Consider the following 20,775-nt stretch of genomic DNA (forward strand, 5'->3'; position numbering starts at 1 on the left):
AGCTTGTTTTGCTCTAGTTGCCATCTTCTTCATGCGCTTGGGAGGAACAAAAGTGGAAGAGTGATGAGTTTCGTCGGAGGCGTTAGGCTTGGTGGCAATGGTTGGCCATGACATTAGTGGCTTTCGGCGAAAGTGGTCGTGGGGCAATAGGAATATGGTGGGTTATTTATTTATTTATTTTAGGTAACTGAAATAATAAAAGACATAAAATTAGTATTTAATAAAATAAATGAACATGAGTATATTTTTATTTGTGAAGTATAGAGTGAAGCAATAAGAATAAGACTGAGGACTTGGACTGGGGATGTTTTACACTGAAGTGTTACGAACGTCAAATCATTTTCAAATGGATTTGGTCCAAGTCCTTAGTAGCAAGCCCATAAAAATAAGAGCCCAACAGTCTGACGCTGGTGACTTTATTTTAGTATAGGGCTCGAGACTAACGAAGTCCAAGAGGTTTAGGGGCATTCGGCTCTAGATGGCGCAAGATTTTTTAACTCTATTTCTGACCATAGAGAAAAAAAATTATATAAAAAATGACAAGAGTTTAAACCATGTATAATTTTTTTTTAAAATAAAATCAATATTCAACACACAAAACTCCTTTTTAATTCTAAAAAAAAAAAAAACTCTCTTTTTGTAGCGTTTAAAAAAAGTTATAGTTACTTAAAAAAAAAAAAAAAAAAGAGGTTATACTAAGCAGTCTTAACCATTTTTTAGATAAAGTAAAAAAAAAGTTTTATCAATTAAAAATTCAAATTTATGAAATTGTTTCAATTTGATTCTCTAACATCCACGGATGATACAAGCACCTCCATAAAATCTAAGCCGCAACATCCTCAAGTCCATATATTGCATGATCCAATCAAGAGTTTTCTAGTGTGTGTTTGTTATTAATCAACATTGATGATGCAATTCAGGGAAACAAAATTATTATTATTATTATTATTATTATTATCCAAGATAGAATTTCTATTCTAGTCTAATCTAAGTGTATATATGTGTGAAACTCTCTCCTGGAGACTTGAACCCCGGCTCTTGCCCCTACACCCACAAGTATTTATACTTGTAAAATGACCACCGTACCAAGGGAGAGCGGTGGTGGGAAAAAAAATTATGAAACATCAAGAAATAGGAATAAAGCAAACTTCAAGTGTTGAGGATGTAAAAACATATGATGATGATATATTCCTCACTAGCATGGCATGTGTCTCCAGACCACTAAACACAATTCATTGAGCAAACCAAAACTATGATTAAGAAAAGAATAAACTAATTACACCACATGATAAACATTTATAATATGGTTGGGATGAAAATTCTTTTATCAGTATTTAAAATAAAATTGTACATCATTTGCTATATTTAGTTATTTACTAATATTCCTTTATTATTGGTGTTCTTTTACCTTGTAATTGTTACTTTAAGTGAACAATTGTGATGGAAATGTTTGTGCCATTATAAACTTTTATGATGATGATGAATGTATTACTTCAACTATTTTCTATTTCATATAACAATTATAATATACTCTCAAATACTATTGTATCTTGTTTATTTGATATTACTTCAATTTAACACAAACATCTTCACACTATTGCGATATTATATTATGTTTATGTCACCCATCAATAAGACCCTAATTGTTGCTGTTTTTATTTTTATTTTTATTACATTACATTCCTAACCAAAATGACCCAAAAAAAAAAAAATCAATAACGAATAATGTCCCGTTAAAGAGTGCCTACAATGATTAAACCTATTTTCTTTTATTCAGCTACTTGTTCTACTGTGACTCTTGGCATGCATTACGTGGATATTCCTAACACACCCAAAGATATCTCACGCCAAGAGTTATGCAGACTGAAGTGAGCTGGGTCAATAATAACATAAGAGTATAAGACCTTTTTTATTTTTTTATCATTGAAAAAAAAAAAAAAAAAACAGAAAGAAGAAAAAAAGGGACCACTTTGGTGTTTGGTCCACACGGTTTTCTTTCGGTGAAGAAAGGGCCCAACGCCCGACAAGGGGTACCCTATGGTCCACACGGTTTTCCAGTGTGTCCTTTCGGTGAAGGAATGGCTTTCCACATTAAAAGTAACTCGGTCCTCCTTTTACTTTTATCAACATTGAAGCATTTCGCAGTTCACACCCACCCTCCAGCTTTCCATATTATCCTCTTACTTAGATCAACATTGAAGCATTTCACACCCACCCCTCTAGCCTTCTCGCTCTTTTACTTTCAGTGTTCGTTTTTGCCAACTAAGAAGAAATGGCCGAAGCAATCCTCTTTGGCGTAGCACAGAAAATGATTGAAAGTTTGGGATCTCAGCTTTTCCAGGAGATTGGATCGCTCTGGGGCGTTAAAGATGAGCTTCAAAACATCAAGAGCACTGTTTCCAGAATCCAAGCTGTACTTCAGGATGCAGCAGAGCAGCAAAACCACAACCGTCAAGTCAGGGATTGGCTCGAGAAGCTCAAGGATGTTGTTTATGATGCTGATGACTTGCTGGGTGAATTCTCCACTGAAGCTTCGCGGCGAAGAGCAATGAGTGGGACTAAATTCAACAAAAAGGTACGCACTTTTTTTTCAAGTGAAAATCAAGTTGCTTTTCGTTTTGAGATGAGTGGTAAAATAAAGGCGATGAGGAAGAAGCTAGATGCCATAGCAAAAGAAAACAGAGACTTCAACTTGACAGTAAGCCCGCCAGAGAATTACAGCTTGAATATGCAGAGGGAAGAGACTCACTCATTTGTACCTAATGAAGAAGTTATTGGGAGAGAACATGATAAAGAGAAGATCATAAAACTATTATTGGAGCCTAATAATGAAGAGAATCTTTCAGTTATTCCCATAGTGGGAATTGGTGGGTTAGGAAAGACCACACTTGCTCAATTTGTATACAATGACGAGAACGTCAATAAACATTTTGAGCTAAAAATGTGGGTGTGTGTCTCTGATGCGTTTGAGTTGAAAATTATTGTTAAAAATTTAATTGCTTCTGCTACTGGTAAGAAGCCAGAAGACCTTCATATGGATCAATTGCAAAAGCTTCTTCGTGAAAAAATTGATAAAAAAAAATACTTACTTGTGTTGGATGATGTGTGGAATGAAATTCCTGTCAAATGGGATAACTTGAAGCGTCTTTTAAAGGGTGGTGCAAAGGGAAGTAAGATTATAATGACAACACGTTCCAAATTGGTTGCTGAGATTACAGGTCCAGTTTCAATATACACCCTTAATGGTCTCTCTGATGACGAATCTTGGTCTTTGTTTGAACAAATTGCATTTAGAAAAGGACAAGAGACCAACAATCCTGGACTAAAAGAAATTGGAAAGGAAATTTTAGTCAGATGTCATGGTGTACCCCTTGCCATAAAGTCCATTGGACGTGTATTATGCTTAGAGAAAACTGAGTCTGAATGGTCACGTGTCAAGGCTAATGTGCTTACAAATATACTTCAACCCGGGGATGACATATTTCCAATCCTAAAGTTGAGTTATGATTATTTGCCCTCACATTTAAAGAGTTGCTTTGCTTATTGCTCTGTGTTTCCAAAAGATTACGAGATAGAAAAGGAAATGGTGGTGCGACTATGGATAGCACAAGGGTTTATCCAATTGTCAAACACAAAACAATTAGAGGAGGTTGCTAATGAGTACTTCAAGGATCTGCTTTGGAGGTCCTTCTTTGAAGAAGTAGGGGGCGAGTTTGGAAATTTAAAATACAAAATGCATGATCTAATTCATGATCTTGCAGAATCGGTTGCAATGGTAGACTGCAAGCACGTTGATAGGGACAGCAAAAATGTTGATGAAAAAATTCGTCATGTATTTTGTGAATTTTTTACTGGCTCCTCTTTTAATGAAACTTTAAGCTTATTGGTTAAAGCAAAAAAAATACGTACGTTTCTTCTAACATCAGATTACTTCAATCAGCGAGATGAGCCAATGTGGAATACAATTACTTCGAATTTCAAAAGCTTGCGTGCGTTAAATATTGGTGGATGGGGGATCACAATGGTGCCAAATTCTATAGGGAACTTAATACATCTCAAATACCTTGATCTTTCTAGAAGCTATGATATGGTCACTCTCCCTAAAGCTATTACTAGACTATGGAATTTGCAAACACTGAAAGTCTTTTCATGCTGGAGACTTAAAGAATTACCTAAAGACATTAAAGAATTAGTCAACCTCAGGCACCTTGATGACAATCATTGTGAAGCTTTGAGTAATATGCCTCGTGGATTAGGGCAACTGACTTGTCTTCAAACATTACCATTATTTGTTGTGAGCAAGGACTCTTCTTCCACCTCCAAGCACGTTGGTGGCCTAGGCGAATTAAACCAGCTAAACAACATCAGAGGAACACTAGAGATCAGACATTTGGAGCGACTAGAAGATGCTAACTCAGAATGCAAGGCTGCAAATATAAGTGGAAAACAGCATCTTGAAGAGCTGAAGTTAAGATGGGGTCAAAAAGGTAATATTAATAATGACGATGAGAAGTCATTAGATGGCCTCCAACCGCATCAAAATCTCAAATATTTGTCGGTGCTAGGGTACGGGGGAGTGAGGTTTTCTAGTTGGCTTTCTTTGCTCGCCAATCTGGTTGAAATAGAAATAGATGGTGAAAGATGTCAACATTTGCCACGGTTATCTCAACTCCCCTCTCTACAATCTCTACGCCTTTCTGGAATGAGGGATTTGGAGTACATGTCAGATGGTGATATAAGCGAGGAGGTACCTGCTTCATCCACAGGGTCGTCAACACCATTCTTCCCATTGTTGAAGTCACTCTCAATCGAATATTGCCCTAAGCTGAAGGGATGGTGGAGGAGTGCATCAATGCAAGATCATCATCACCACTCATTGCCTTCATTTCCTTGTCTTTCTTATTTAGATATTTTCGATTGTCCTAATCTGACTTCCATGCCTCTATTTCCATATCTTGAAGAAAGTTTATATCTGTATAATGTTAGCTTCGTGCCTTTGCAAGAGACAATGGCAATGGCTTCGTTGCTGCCCCCCTCATCCCCTCTTTCTAAATTAAAGATTATGACTGTGTCTTTTAGAGAGGATGAAGTACCTCTGCTAGATGACTGGCCGTCAAATCTAATGTCTCTCAAGAAATTAGATATCTGGTGTTGCCCTGGACTAACATCTCTCCCTGAAGCTGTGCGATATCTCACCTCCCTCCGTTCTTTGGCTTTCCAAGAACTTCCGAAACTGGAGTCTCTCCCTGCAAGTCTTCAACATCTTACCAACCTGCAAGACCTCTACATTAGAGACTGTCCCAGTTTGACGATTTTGCCGGAGTGGATTATCAAGCTCACATCACTTGAAACACTTGGAATTCATGGATGCCCTAATTTGGCATCACTTCCTGATGGATTGCAATGTCTTAGGTCTTTACAAAGGCTAAAAATTGAAGATTGTCCTCTCTTAGCAAAAAGGTGCGAAAAAGGAACCGGTGAGGATTGGTCCAAGATTGCTCACATCCCTAATATTAACCATAGATGCGAATACGTTGATTTTACTGAGGTACATTCTCTAATCTCAATCCTCTGGTGCAATCAAAGGAAACAAAATAAAATTTTTGGAATCCTATTTTTTAGGTTTTGTTGATTTCCAAACTAATAAAATTTTAGTTTTTTTTTAATTTTTTTTTTTTTTTTGGATTTCCAATATATTCAACCATGGTATATAATTGAATTGGGTTTGGTTTAGTGAAGCTTTTGGTTTTTTGAGGTTTAAAATCATAAATGTTTAATTTGTCAGCAACCAAACTGTTGAATTTTGTTCCTGAGCTCTACTTTGATGGGTTATTATTATTATTTTAATTACGTTAAAGTACATGTTGTGTTCTGTTAACAGCATTTTCGGGCCAAGCAGAAGAATTAAAATATATATATATATATATACATATATATATATATATATATATATATATTCTGTGGAACAATGGTGATGGGATGCATTGCTTGGATACTTTCAGGATTTGGGAAGCTAATGCAGCTAAGGTACTTGGTTAGACTCATCTTTATCAATTGTTATTCATTTCTGATTTCTCTGATTTGTGACATTCAACACTATGGTGGTTGAGTTAATCGATTTCCTTCCAAATCAAAGAATCTAAGCAGTAGTATTACGAAGTCAGCAATAGGGAACAGATAGGGTCAATATAACATTGCTCACTTCCCAGAGTTGGGAGGGGATGTCTGGGTTCTTCTTCATTGTTTTCACACACATTAATTATTAATCCCAATCCTTCTTAGAAGCTCAAATGCTAATGATGTTAATTCCTTCTTTGTTTGTGTGTTGTGATGACTTCTCACTTTATTCAATCCTGGATGTGGAACAAATTGGAAGCTTATAAAAAAATGAGGTGTAAAATATCTGAGCATATCCGGAACCTTATGGATAAGGGACAAGTGCAACAAGTGCAACAAGTTAACAGCTTAGGTGATTATCTTGTTTAGTGTTTATTATTTTTTTCCCTCGCATAAAATTTAAATACTAGATATGATTCACACACCCAAGAGGAAAGATGCATTAATCCTCATTTGTTTGTTTACTCTAATGAATTCTCTCATCAAATGCAGAGTTCTTCTCTATACACTAAACTGACAAAAACTTAATATTAGAAACTTTGTTATTTGTTCTGTTCCTCACTTATTGGAATGATGCCAGGCAGAAATTGGTGGGAAATGGTCCAAGATAGCAGAAATACAGAGATTTAAATGTATTGCAGAAGGATGATGTGGTCCAGAATGTTTCTATAGGTCCTTTTTCCTTTAAAATTCAATCCTCTATATTAATCAAGTATTGAACTTATTCTTGTTTCCCTCGATTAAAATCTGTTTCCCTCAATTAAAAGTAGAAGCAATTTATTCAACATTTGATTCTGTGTGCAGAATATTAAAAAACGTGGCATATAAAAACAGACAAGAGTTGGTGATTCTCCATAGCGAATGTGTTCTGTGATTATATAGCCACAAATAAAAGTATGTGCGGTGAATCTTATATCTATTAGTTTGGCATGGATAAAGATCACAGCCTGACATTAATAGTATGAGCTGTTCCTTTTCAAGGATGTCTTCATCATGTGTGCATCAGTCTTTTGTTCATATTGAAATATTGCAAAGCTAATCAGGTATAAATTATTAACTCACTATAATTATTTTTTAAGCAAAACAGATTGGCCATGATTCTCAGTTTGATGCTTTCTACTCTGTAACATGTTTCGCTCTGTAAATATATGAATCATAGAATTAGTAATTATGCTATTCTCTTACAATATAACTATAATCAATTATTTACTTTTTATCTCATTATTGTTTTTGGGGAAGGAAAGAACTATTTTTCACTATTAGAATAATGGCTAAATGATTAAATTCACTATTACCTAAGCTTTTAGGAGAATTAGTAATTTATCATGGTCTCAGAGCACGAGATCCTAAGTTCAATCCCTAGCTTTATTCTACATCTCATTCAAAATGTAAAAAATCTCACGTTATCATTCACTTTGGCATATGCTTCACAATACCAATATTTTGAATTTATTGAAAAAAAGAAAAGACAAAATAAGGTAAAGAAGAAGAAAAAAAAAACTTGAGATCTGGTGTCAGTTGGTCAGAGGGATTTAACTCCACTGTTTCTTACATTCATGTATCTGTTTTCTAAATTCACTTTGAATTTATCAAATACCAGTCTGGCTCTCTTCATTCTTCCTTTTTGTTTTAGATTTAGTGATCAGTTATTGGATTCTGTATGCAGGAGCTTGAATTTCGAAAATATGAGTATACTAGTATGTCTCTTTTAACCTTGCAGGTAATGGGAATTTGTTGCAGGCTACATATATATATATATATATATATATATATATATATATATTTATTTATTTATTTATATAAATTTTGGAAATATGAATGCAAGAACTAGTATGATTTTCCTCTCTTTTCCTTTTTAATTTAATTCTCAAACTTATTTTTGATAGGTTGGAGATGAACACTAAAGCTTGGTGTCAGCAACAAGATTACTACCTAGCCTCAATTAGAGCTTAATTTCAGGGTAACTGATTCTTGGACTTCTCAACAACCCTGTGAAACATAAGCTTTATGTTCATTTCAAAAGATTGCAAATATTTATCTTAGTGTATTTGTTTTACTGGTTAAAAAAGTTTGTGGTGAATTATTTTTAATGCTTTTCCTATATACATAACAGTACTTAAAAGCATCAGTTTGAAAATTACTTACTTAAAAGAACTATCATGAGAAGTCCTAATGTTTCTTACAACAGTGTTTTGAGTCCTAATGTTTGTTAGTTTCTCTTCTTGTAAAGTCCAGATGTGTATGTGCTTAACTTAGTGTCAAAGCAATCAGTTCATAGTGCCTGAGTGATTTGTACAACTTACTAAAAAAGAATTAAGTGATTGTCAATTTTATTATTCATATTAGACTAACTTGCTGTTGGTACAGGGCAAAAAAAATGTGATCTTCTCAATCAGATGGCTTTTAGGACTTCCTTTTTTTTTTATGGGAAGGACTTCCTTGATAAAGGTTTGTTTCTTCAGTGCTTCTACTCTGTAAGCATGCAATACTCGTCTTTTAAGTATCCTTACATTCTTGGATATACTTGGCATACCATAAAGTTATAATCTAGCCATGGACAATTTAACTGTATGAAATATCATATGAATCAAGCATAGAAATTCACGGGGTGTCAAAAATCTTTCGAAGTGAATCCTATATAAATATCTATTGAATGGAGATAAAAAAAAAATTATCATTTTTCTAAAATTTGGGAACCACAGAAAAATTCATCAACAATGCCCAGATACTAATTAGACCTTTTTCATGTTACCCAAAAAAAAAAAAAGAAGACCTTTCTTGCATGGTTTCTTTTCTAAATATATTTTCCAATTATGTTCACATTTCCTGGTAGTGGAGCTTGTTGTCTTGATGATAATGGATTTGAGCACAAGTCCACAGAAGATATATTCCGTTTAACAACTTATTCTTTGAACGCCCATGCAAGAATCTGCTTTTAAGGTGAAGGTGAGACCCTTGCACAATTCTACTGAACAAAGTTCTTTTGTTTCTACCTGAACTCTTATGTCAATACTTGTTCATCTTAGAAATATGTGGAAATTTCCTATAGGAAAAAAATTTTCTGTGCAAGCAAACATAAAAGCTTTCTTCCAACAGTACTGTCTAGAAGCAGTTTTCAGATACCAAGAGAAAGTGCATCTTCGGGTTTAATTGGAAGTAAGTGACATAACTATATATTTCCTTTCAAATTATGAAATCAGTCTCAATTGGTTAACAAATAAATTAGAGTAAATCCTAATTCTTTTCCATCCAAAGGATATTCTATTGATCAGACGACTTGCATATGGAGTTAATCAAATGATTTCATTTGTCATACTGGTGAGGAGCATAGATTATAATGTGGAGTTTTGTCTTAACTAAGCCAGGTGACTCACATTTTGTAGGTTACTTGATAAAAGCCACCAATATCGTCTTTTAAAACTATGCATTTCTGCATCAACAATGAGAGTAGGCTTGTGCTTTTGTGCATTAGAGTGGCAAAAAAAGGTAATTGGAGATGCTGATTAAATAACCATGTCTACTTTTAAAAAAAAAAAAAGAAAAAAAAAGAGAGGATTGCTTTGGCATAATATGTTATGCAACTTTTCCCATGACTGCTTTATTGTCCAGGATGCATTAGACATTTATAGGTCGCATGTTGGAGCAGATGATATCTGCAACCAATTGCTGAGTTCTGCATTACTGGCCTGCAGGAATCCTCATTTGCTATCAATGGTCTTGCAATTGTTTGCTTTACAAGAAGTGCATATTACCAAAGAGAGAAATTACGTCACTAAGATAAGGTTGGAACTTCTGAAGTTAGTTTGAAATCCATGCACTAGTGACAAGGGGTAATTAAGATCACAATGTGATCATACTGCTGATCTTTTTCCTACTGAGAACGTCACCCATAACAGTTTCCTAGCCCTGGTTTACAAGAACTGCGGATTACCAAAGAGAGAAAGTATAGCACTAAGATAAGGTTGGAACTTCTGAAGTTAGTTTGGAATCCATGTGTGAGTGACGGTGTAATTAAGATTACAAAATGATTCATGCTGCTGATCTTGTCCTACTGGAAGTGTCACCAACGACAATTGCTTACACCTGGTTTTAGCCATTTCGTGATAAACTGAACTTGCAATCAAGGTTTTTTTTTTGGGTTGGCTATGGCAAATCTATGTTATTGCTGTAAGTTAGATCATGAGTATTTCATAGGTTGCTTTTATCTTTCTTAGTCATTCATAATTTTAGACATTGGTGTATTTTGGTGAATCCATCTATAAGTACGTCTTTGTACTTGAATTATGGTGAGGAAATTTAGGAAACTCTCCATATCTGTCAATTACTTATGATTTATAGATAGTGTAATTACTATTATCATCATGTATATACACCATGGGTGCTTGACCTAAATGAAACGAGCTTCTAGTTTGTTTGTATTGAATGGATCACAAAGAACTCTCTGATCTCATTCAAAGACCACTGCAGCATAGAAAAATGCATGATCTCATTCAAAGAACAGCTACTCTCCAATTGTCATGCATGATCTTCCATGTATTGAAGTGTAGCACGTCTGTCTCACCCAATTTCCAGCTCTAGTTAAGGGAAAAATGTTTGTGTTTGTTCAAAAAGAAAGAAATCTGAGTGGTTAAAGACTAAAAGTTTGATATATACGCTTTTTGTTGCTACAGTGAGGGGACAAGCACCCCTAAGGATTCAAACCTGTGAGGCACAACCCAAGCCAAGGGGCTCAGTTGTAAATTTGATACATGCACTTATTATGTAATAACAAGGGCCATGACTTAAGGTTCCACAATGCAGAACTCTTGAAGCTGTCATGGTTTCTTTCAGTGCAAAGGGGTTCTAAAGCTTTACATTCACATATTGTATCTTATGCTTTTGATGCAAGTTGGGGGAATAAAAACATATAGCCTTGTATTTTTTTTTTTTTTTTTGAGAAACCGAAAGCTTTGTATTTAGATTCTTGAAATTATCTTTGCTTTCATTTAAGACTTATAAAATAAAAGGCTCAATAACTAGACTCTTGATGATTTACTAATACAAAGAAAACAAGGAAAACTACTAATCGTTTTAAAAACCGGTACGTTCAAAGAATTGTTTTTGCTCTTGGTTCTGGTATTGACCAGTTTTAGGAGTTTTTATCAGACTGGATTGGTGCATAGTTCTAAAAAACCAGACTGAAACAGGCAGTTGAATTGGTTCAATAGGGAACGGGCATCAATCCGGTTCAATAAAAATCCATAAAATTGGGAACCAGGAGCAAAAGTAGTTTTTAAATCATACCGGTTTTTAAAACTATGCTTAAAAGATAAAAGTGAGTTGTTTCTAAAAAAAGAAAAAAAAGAAAAAGAAGAAGAAGATAAAAGTGAGTTGAAACCTGTCACCTCCACTCCACTTATATGATTTACCAATCTTAAAAAAAAATTACTTTCTAACACAATTTATTTTAAAAGAACATATTGTATGCACTCAAGAACCAATGTGATGTTAGAAAGTTAAGATGCTGTTATTGGTTAAGGAAAAACATAAAATATTAAAATATTTTATTCTTCCTTAGCCAATATGCATTAAATATTTTATTTATCCTTAACCAATCTGCATCAGATGCTCAGTACCATTAAGCTTATAAAAAGCTCGAATTTCTTCAACATCCCCCCTTCACAAACCATAAAAAATAAAAAAAATAAAAAACTTCCAGTTCAACATTTGCTCTCTGCTGTTTAGATTTCCATTTATGTCACGGTTTAGTATAACCCCCTTAACACACATTGCCTAATGCAAATCGAGGGAAAAGAAATTCACTATTAGTCTGCTGCCATTTCCTATTTATGGTCTTGGAGGATGAAGGAAGAGCATGAATATCCTTTCCCAAGACAAAATTAGCATTGCCACTAAGTGACAAGATCTTTTAATGAAACCTTCAGATTTCTAGCCAAGAAAAATAGGAAACAAGTGGTAAAAAATGCATTTAATAAGGATTGATGACCATGCAGTTGTTTTTATGACATTGTAGATTACCTTATCCTAATTACCAAAAAACCCAATAGGTTCATATTACTTAAAAAAAAAAAAGCAATAAGAGTTATAGAGAAGCAAATAGTCTTCTAACATGCAATTATAATAAACAAAGACATTTACCTCAACATGAGTAACAATTACAACATCCATTGAAAAATACATAAATTCAAATAAATTCATCACCGTCAGTTTTGCATTTTAATTCAGATATGGTGACAGGATTTAAGATGACTTCTATCACCCTTCCAATCCAAAATGAACCGTAGTGGGTTTGTAGTCAATCACCAGGTACTTCTCCACATGAGGCAGGAGCACCTTTGCGTATCAACATGAGCAGGATGAGCAATATACTCTGCAACACCCTCCATACTCTCAAAGGTGGATTCTAAGACATAAGTGAAACCTTGATTTTTGTTCACAGCACTCACATCGTTGCCTATGTTAATTACATAACATGACCAAAAATCATTTACATAAATGAAGTCTGTTCAAGGTCTTAAACCAGTGTTACAGCCACCAAAGTTCACTAAAAAAATTTCTTGGTGCTGAAGCGTTAGAGCATCATTCCACCAACAGAGTGAAGCAGCTTTTGGTTACAAAAATTTAAAAACATATTATACCCATGATAAGCTAAAAAGCCATTTTAGAATTTGAAAGATGTGCACAAAAAGTTCTCTCAGTCTTTCATGTTTTTTGACTTGGGGTATACAACAACAATATGAGAAGTCATTGGAACTCTTTTAGGAGATTCTTTATGTTGTAGCATTCCTACAGTATTTTCCTTCCTTTTGAAGGGAAATGCTATCTGATTCTTGCTTACAAAGCATAAAGACTATCAAAATGATTGGAAACAAATTCTCAATTTTAGAAATGACCAATACTAAAAGCACCAAGTAGGACGTGCAAAGAAAGCTTCACCTAAATGACCCTTTAGTGACGGGGGAATGTGCAGATTAGGCATGTGAATGGCATGAATATAGTAAGTTAGGCATAGTTTGAAACTATGTAGGAAAATAGCAACTCGAGTTTTTGAAACTCGAGATTTTCTATAATAAATCGAGTTTCAAAAACTCGCTTTATGCGCGCTTGGGCTTGCTGAGGTGGACAAAATGCCACCAGGATCTCGAGTTTTTAAAACTCGTTTTACTTCCGGTAGAACTCGAGTTTTATAAACTCGAGTTTTACTATATCTTATTTTAAATTAAGTTTAAAATTAAGTTTATATACGCATGGAACTCGAGTCTTAGAGACTCGAGTTTTTATGAGTAACTCGAGTCTTATAGACTCGATTTCCTCTGGGCATATTATATACACCTCAGCCCGTGGCATTAACTCTCACAGAAACTCACACCCTCAGTAACACACAGAGAAAACCTAAAACAGAGCTCTCAGCCTCACTAACTCTCTCACTCACTCACCCTCACTAACTCTCACTCACCCATAACTCTCTCACACCACTCTCACACCACTCACTCTCACAAAACCACATTCTCCACTCTCACTGCTCTTCCCTCTCAGCAAATTCATATCTAAGGTAAGGGTTTGCATAATTTGATTGTCATTGTAGTTGGGTATGTTGTCTATGGGTGTGGGTTAAAGAGTTTTACCATTTATTTTGTAGATAGTTAACATAACTTAGTTAGTTTATCAATATTGTGAATTATAGAACTTTGTTTTGTTAGTGTTAATTTTTTGAGTATTTATTTGTATAGTTTTTGTTATCAAAATTTTATTCATTATTTTATTTTTATCATGATCTTACAAATTTCTTTGACTTTATTTATCATTGGTTTGGGTATGAAATGGGTAGTGAATGAATGTAATGAATGGGAATGGGTATGTAATTATCAAAATTTTATTCATCATTTCTAGGCTTTTATTTTTATCATGATCTTTCAAGTTTTTTTTGACTTTATTTATCATTGGTTGGGGTATGAAATGGGTTGTGAATGAATGTAGTGAATGGGTATGTAATCATGCTCCTCTACCCACCTAGTTCTTTCAGAACCCTTTTAGGCATTATAGGTCACCACACAATGGAGTAATAGATAATTCCGTCTCTCCATCCACTAGGATTAGAAGGTTTACGTCTTGGCCTTTAGATATTAATGGGCACTCTATAACCTGGCTTGAATATGTTCATTGGTAAGATTGCATTACTTTTTTCCCTCACTTTACGACTATGTGATTTAACTAACATAGGACTTGACTTGAACAGGTTCACAATGCACGATATTCTTATAATCATATACCATGGTGGTCCGCTTAAGAATCCCAATGCCAACAAGGGATTGCCATTTGAGGGGCCGGGTATGAAAACCTATTATGCCGAAGTTGATCGTAGGTTGAAAACCCTTGATGAATTGAAGATACTTGTCATGGAAGAGTTGGATAAGAATCCTGATGCGTACAACATGCAAATTACTTATCGTATGCCAAATGAAATCATGAAGCACCGGATTAATTACAAGTATATGCTGATAGAAAAAGACAAACATGTGAAGATCATGTTTGACAAGTTGGAGAGTATATCTGAAGTAAGTAATATTGAGTTGTACATACAGTTGGAGCCGCGTGCAGGATGGCAAGAGGATATCCAACAAACAACTAGAAGCTTACAAGTTGCGCTTCCGGATGCTCAATATGAGTATTCTACACATGTAGAGGATGATGATGTTCATGCCGATGGAGATGATGATGATGATGACGACGACGACTATGTTGATGAGACTACTGCCGTTAACAATGATGATGACGATGATGATGACGACGACGACTATGTTGATGAGACTACTGTCGTTAACAATGATGATGACGATGATGATGATGATGATGATGATGACGACTATGTTGATGAGAATCTTGCCATTAACGGTGAAGATTTTGCCGATAAAGATGACTATGAAGACATGATTGAGAGAGGGGACTTTCGGGACTTTGGGGACTTTGAGAGGGACATTGATGACGATGAGACATTGGACGGCGGTGAACCTGATGCAGACAATGTTATTAGTGTCCAAAACATTACAAACACAATCCCTGCCTACGCACCTCCTGCGTTGTCATTCTCTACAAATACTTGGGAAAATATGGTTGATCCTTCGCATATTGAGATGCCATTTGTGTCTACTTGGAGAGAGGGGATGAATTTGTGCAAAGGGTTGACTTTTGCGAGTAAAGTGGAGGTGAAGCGCGTATTAACAATTTGTGCCCTCAAGGAAAACAAAAACTTTAAGATCACTAGGTCGACGAGGAAAAATTTTTGTGCGAAATGCGTGCATGAGTCGTGCAAGTGGTATGTCTACGCAGTTATGAAGCCCGAGCTCCAAAATCTATGGATGGTCACCGTGTATGTGGGTCCTCACATGTGTATACCGACTGGGGTGCGAAATGATGGTAGAATGATGAGTTGTAATTTTATTGCAGCAGAAATCCATAACAAGTTACTTGAGGATCACACCACTCAAATTAAGCATCTCAGATCTCTGATAGAGGCGAAATATAATGGCCATAAGCCTTCTTACTACAAGGTATGGGATGCGAAACAAAAGGCGATTGCGCTTATGTTTGGAGATTGGGAAGAATCTTACCAAAGGCTGCAAAAGTTGCTAATGGCGTATATTGATCAGGACCCGACTACCCAGTTTTGCTATCGTGTCACACCCACCGATGAAGATCACACCGTATTGTTGCATTATGTGTTTTGGTCTTTCGGTCCATGCATATCGGGATTCAAATACGCAAGCCGGTTATCGGTATTGATGGGACCCATCTGTATGGTAAATATCGGGGAAAGTTGTTGGTCGCAATGGCAACCGATGCTAACAACAAGGTATTCCCTCTCGCCTTTCTTGTTGTGGATTGTGAGTCGGGGTCCGGTTGGAGGTGGTTTTTACGATGCCTCGGAGAAACGATTGGCCACGATACTCGACGACGGCATTTGCATAATTTCGACCGACATCTCGGTATCAAAAACGCCATTGCAACCGGCCTAGAAGGGATGATGGAAAAGCAAAGGTATTTCATAGATATTGTCTTCGACATGTTGCTAGCAACTTCAACACCCATTTTCGAACTCGACTCTAAAGTCGGCGGCGTTGAAAGCGGGATATGCTAGTCGAGTAGTTAAATTTGCTACCATAATGGACTCCATTAAGCAGGTGGAAATTGAGGCCATTAGGAAGAAGAAGAAGGTGACGGGGAGGGATGGTAAGGAAAAGAATCAAGATTATCTTCCATACACATACCTAATGAGCGAGGATGTGGACATGTGGACCCGGTCATACGATGGTGGGAGACGTTTTGGAGCAATGACAACCAATATATCGAGTGTTTCAATGGTGTGCTTTGAAAGGTGCACGGGGCCTTCCTATTGCCGCGTTGGTTGAGTTCACTTGGAGCAAACTTGTTCAATATTTCCACGACCGGCGCAAAGAATACCATTATGAGTTGTCAGAGGGTAAGAAATGGAGTGAATATGCCTTATCCACGTGGGATGGAAATAAGCGTAAATCTGAGAAACACTATCTCAAGCCATTTAGCAATGAAGAGCTGATATTTCAAGTAGTTACCCAACTCAACGTGTCTAGCGCAGGAGGGGGAAACCACATAAACGAAGTTCGGTTACGGGAAAAAACATGCAGTTGTGGGAAATGGCAAAATATAGGGATCCCGTGTTCACATGCAATTAGAGTATGTGACTATTTACATATTGATTCGACCACGTATATTCACCCATGTTATGGTTTGAACCATGCCCTTAACACTTATGAGCATGCATTTGAGGTTCCTAAGTCACAGTCATTATGGAGGGATCCCATGGGGCCAAAGTGGTTGCCTAATCCGGCATTGTTGCGGGCCAAAGGTCGACCGGTGAAGTCACGAATAAGAAATGAGATGGATGGAGTGAGGAATAAGGATCAAGAACCGGGATGGCGGAGGGAGGACGCAGATTTGATAGAGAGTCAACCGAAGCAGACATGTGGATTGTGTCATGCTTCCGGGCATAACCGCAGAAAATGTCCGCAGTCCGCGGTGCTTCCACAAGCGGCCATGTTCCACACTAGGTAGGTTGGCAAAAATTTATGCATCGGTTAAATAATTGTTGTTCATTCGATGTTTACCTAATGTTTACTATCTTGTCTCCTAACGTAAATACTCTACGTTTTTCAGGCATCCTTCCATGGACGACGTTGTATTGGCTCTATGTGAACTTTTTGATTGTTGTTGAATGTACTTGTAATTCTCTATCCAATGTACCTTTATGAAGATTGTGATTTGAGTAGTATGGTTAGAATTGCAAATTAAGCGTGGTTGGACATGTTTAGAATGGTGATATATTGAGAATGACTTTTGTTGTGATTTGAGTGCATTTACATTGTAAAATGATGCACGAAACGAGCATTTTCTGCGGGAAAAAAAAATTGCCCGGTAAAAATCGAGTTTTACACACTCGAGTTCCTTGGGAAAAAAAATTTGCCCGGTGAAAATCGAGTTTTAGAAACTCGAGTTCCACCGGGAAATTTTTTTGAAACAGGCATGCCTCTCTGCCTCTGCACTGAAACGAGCATCTTGTTGGGGAAAAAAATTTGCCCAGTGAAAATCGAGTTTTAGAAACTCGAGTTCCAATGGGCAAATTTTTTTCCCCAACAGCATGCTCTGTTTCAGGCAGAGAGGCAGAGAGGCATGCCCTGTTTCAAAAAAATTTCCCCAGTGGAACTCGAGTCTCTAAAACTCGAGTTCCTTTGGTTACGTCCTCCCTTAGTCCTGGAGTTATAATGGAAAATAAAATCGGTCGATTTGGTCTAATTTGGTCTGATTTGGTCTGATTAATCTATTTTGGTCTAATTTGGTCTTACTTGGTCTTACTTGGTCTTATTTGGTCTGATTTGGTCTTATTTGGTCTCATTTGGTCTGATTTGGTCTGATTTGGTCTGATTTGGTCTGATTTGGATATTTTGGTCTAATTATTTGGGGGTCAGCTGTCCACCATTGCTACACTGATATTCATAGAAATAAGAAAAAAACAATGTCCATATTTGCATTGTCATTAAGTTTAGATTAGACCATTGAAAGGATTTACAATCTTCACTATTTTAATCGATTAATGATCAGGACATGTGACTTCTTGAGGTAAACAAAATATCACTTAATGGACCATTCTAAGCATTATCATGTGTTTCATGATGACTTACCTCTATAGCTAGGAGCTATTGGGATGCTTCTATGTTTTGGTTTCATTTTTCTGTTACAGTTGGTTTATGATCATATTGGTTTATTATTATTTTTTAAATGTCTAAAATTAAACAGGGTTCAGGCCTTGATCTTGTCACCAACAAGAGAATTGGCATCTCAGACAGAGAAGGTGATATTGGCAATGGGTAATTTCATAAGTATTAAAGTACATGCATGCATTGGACGCAAGAGTGTGGGTGATGATATCAGAAAGCTAGAATTAGGCCATCAGGTGGTGTCTGGAACTCCAGGCAGAGTTTGTGACATGATCAAAAGGAGAACACTGAAAACTACACACATCAAATTGTTAATTGTTGTAAGTTTATGTTTTGTGATCCCTAACCTTACTCTTTTAACTCTCCTCTCTCTCTCAGATGTGCAAAATGCCTATGAATGTTGCTGATCTAATATAAGTTTTTTGGCCGTCTTGTGTGTTGATGCATCACAGTTGTGCGGTTTAGACCATAATTTTCACCAAGCACTTATAATTCTTGCAAACACTAATACAAGTACACCTTTTCATAACATACCAACAACGAACAGCAGGGAAAAAATGAGCAAGTAGACATCAACAACAACAACAACAACAACACTAATACAAGTAGGTTCACAAAACGTGTAGACATCAACAACAACGTTGAATGTTCGTAGGTAGAAATTTTTGGAAGTCATCATTGCTTGAATGCGAGAAGTACGAAATGTCACTTTCATCATCTAACGCAGTAATTTCATTAATAGACTTCATGGCTCGCTCTTGCGCCTTCCCCTTTAGATGCTTCCTAGCTTTTTGGACTGCATGAAAACGGTCTAGCCGCCTTTGCATTTGATTGTTCTCTTGTTCAAGGCGAGCAAGTATGTTGGCAGGTTCATCTCTAGGTAACTCGGCTGAGCGTGCCTTAGGAACTCGTAACCCGTGCCATCGACAATACACCTCCAACTCACACCTCTTCTCGTATAGGGTTGACCATGGTGGTTTTGCTACGGTGAACTCCATTGCGGTGGTATCTGTACTTAGTTTTGTAGGTTTGCCGACTATGATGTGGCCAACGCTTCCAAGACTCTCGTACGTGTATATTGGCATATTAACGAAATCTCTCTTCTTTCCAACCCATTTCCCTCCATAGTGGTCTGTGTATGTTTGTAGTTGTTGATCTGCTGGAACTTGTGATGATTCATTTGTTGAAGTAGATTGAAACTTGTTTCTATGTGTACGAGATGATGTTGAGGCGTTGCGACTCATAGCTTACTCAACCTACAAAGTTAGTGGTGTAGGAATAAGAAAAGAATTGTGGTACATTTATAACCTCATTCCACTGTGTATTCAATAATAAAATTTAATATATTCAGGCTTGTCATGTCAATACAGCCGGAAAACCACTACACGAATTTTTTGTTCAAATGTTCCCAATGTCACGGTGAGATTCTCTTATTAAGGCAGTAGTTGCAGTGTACTGCCATGACTATTCAGCTGAACAGTATTCATATGAAGAGTATTTAGCATGCTTGTGTTTCATCTGACATGAACTTGACAAGACAATACCGAGTTGTGTTAAATGCATCATAAACTTTTCAGGGGTCTTCTGCATCCTTGAAAACAGTGCATTGCAAAATGATGCAGATCTGTGTATTGACGTGAGTGTGAATGATATGACTAGATAGGGTTGAACAGTGCCGAGCTATTGAGCAGCACATGTAGCACTATGAATATCAGTGTAGCAATGGTGGACAGCTGACCCCCAAATAATTAGACCAAAATATCCAAATCAGACCAAATCAGACCAAATCAGACCAAGTAAGACCAAATGAGACCAAATAAGACCAAATCAGACCAAATTAGACCAAATAAGACCAAATCAGACCAAATCAGACCAAATGAGACCAAGTAAGACCAAATAAGACCAAATCAGACCAAATCAGACCAAAATAGATTAATCAGACCAAATTAGACCAAATGGAACTCGAGTTTCTAAAACTCGATTTTCACTGGGCAAATTTTTTTCCCCAACAGCATGCTCTGTTTCAGGCAGAGAGGCAGAGAGGCATGCCCTGTTTCAAAAAAATTTCCCCAGTGGAACTCGAGTTTCTAAAACTCGATTTTCACTGGGCAAATTTTTTTTTCATCATTTTGCACTCGCATTATAGGCAACAGATGGAATAGGACACTCTGGTCATGTAGGTAATCAATTGTGCAAATGGATCTTAACAAAACTTTTAAAAACCACCACTTTAGAGTTGTAGTTGCATCGATAATTTTCGAGTTCCAAGAACTTGAAATTGTATATGTCAAATTTCTCTTGTCGTTTGGCAGCGAATATATGAGATAACTTGCAATTACGAACAAATCCTAATATTAGGCAATGTGATTTCTTAATAAAAAAGAGGAAGAGAACAAAAAAATCAATTTGG

At 36.4% G+C, this 20,775-nt stretch overlaps 1 protein-coding gene and 1 long non-coding RNA gene across 8 annotated transcripts in view; both read left to right on the forward strand.

Annotated features, from left to right (window-relative positions):
• The first annotated feature begins 2,128 nt into the window (after positions 1-2,128).
• On the forward strand, positions 2,129-5,947 carry LOC142643002 (disease resistance protein RGA2-like). The gene is made up of 2 exons (XM_075817520.1): positions 2,129-5,548; positions 5,882-5,947. The coding sequence occupies exons 1-2, from the start codon at positions 2,273-2,275 to the stop codon at positions 5,906-5,908; spliced, it is 3,303 nt and encodes a 1,100-aa protein (XP_075673635.1). The 5' UTR covers positions 2,129-2,272; the 3' UTR covers positions 5,909-5,947.
• Positions 5,948-5,979: 32 nt separating this feature from the next.
• The window catches only part of LOC142643003 (uncharacterized), a 45,324-nt gene continuing 30,528 nt past the window's right edge, over positions 5,980-20,775 (forward strand). For 2 of the 7 annotated variants that reach the window (XR_012845795.1, XR_012845794.1), the window contains exons 1-3: positions 6,409-6,469; positions 6,698-6,789; positions 6,922-7,160. This is a non-coding gene — a long non-coding RNA (uncharacterized LOC142643003). Of the gene's footprint in view, positions 6,028-6,408; positions 6,470-6,697; positions 6,790-6,921; positions 7,161-7,783; positions 7,838-8,003; positions 8,078-8,484; positions 9,064-9,166; positions 9,274-9,500; positions 9,604-9,726; positions 10,422-20,775 lie in introns of those variants that run through there. The other 5 variants (XR_012845793.1, XR_012845791.1, XR_012845792.1 and 2 more) reach the window with 5 other exon arrangements.

The sequence above is a fragment of the Castanea sativa genome, chromosome 7 (genome assembly GCF_040712315.1).
Source record: "Castanea sativa cultivar Marrone di Chiusa Pesio chromosome 7, ASM4071231v1".
NCBI classification, from domain to species: domain Eukaryota; kingdom Viridiplantae; phylum Streptophyta; class Magnoliopsida; order Fagales; family Fagaceae; genus Castanea; species Castanea sativa.

What these genes read in the sequence shown, in the direction of transcription:
- LOC142643002 (XM_075817520.1), top strand. Translation starts at nt 2,273, where the DNA reads ATGGCCGAAGCAATCCTCTTTGGCGTAGCACAGAAAATGATTGAAAGT. An exon ending in AATACGTTGATTTTACTGAG is followed by an intron (nt 5,549 to 5,881) that starts GTACATTCTCTA and finishes TTCTGTTAACAG; the next exon opens with CATTTTCGGGCCAAGCAGAA.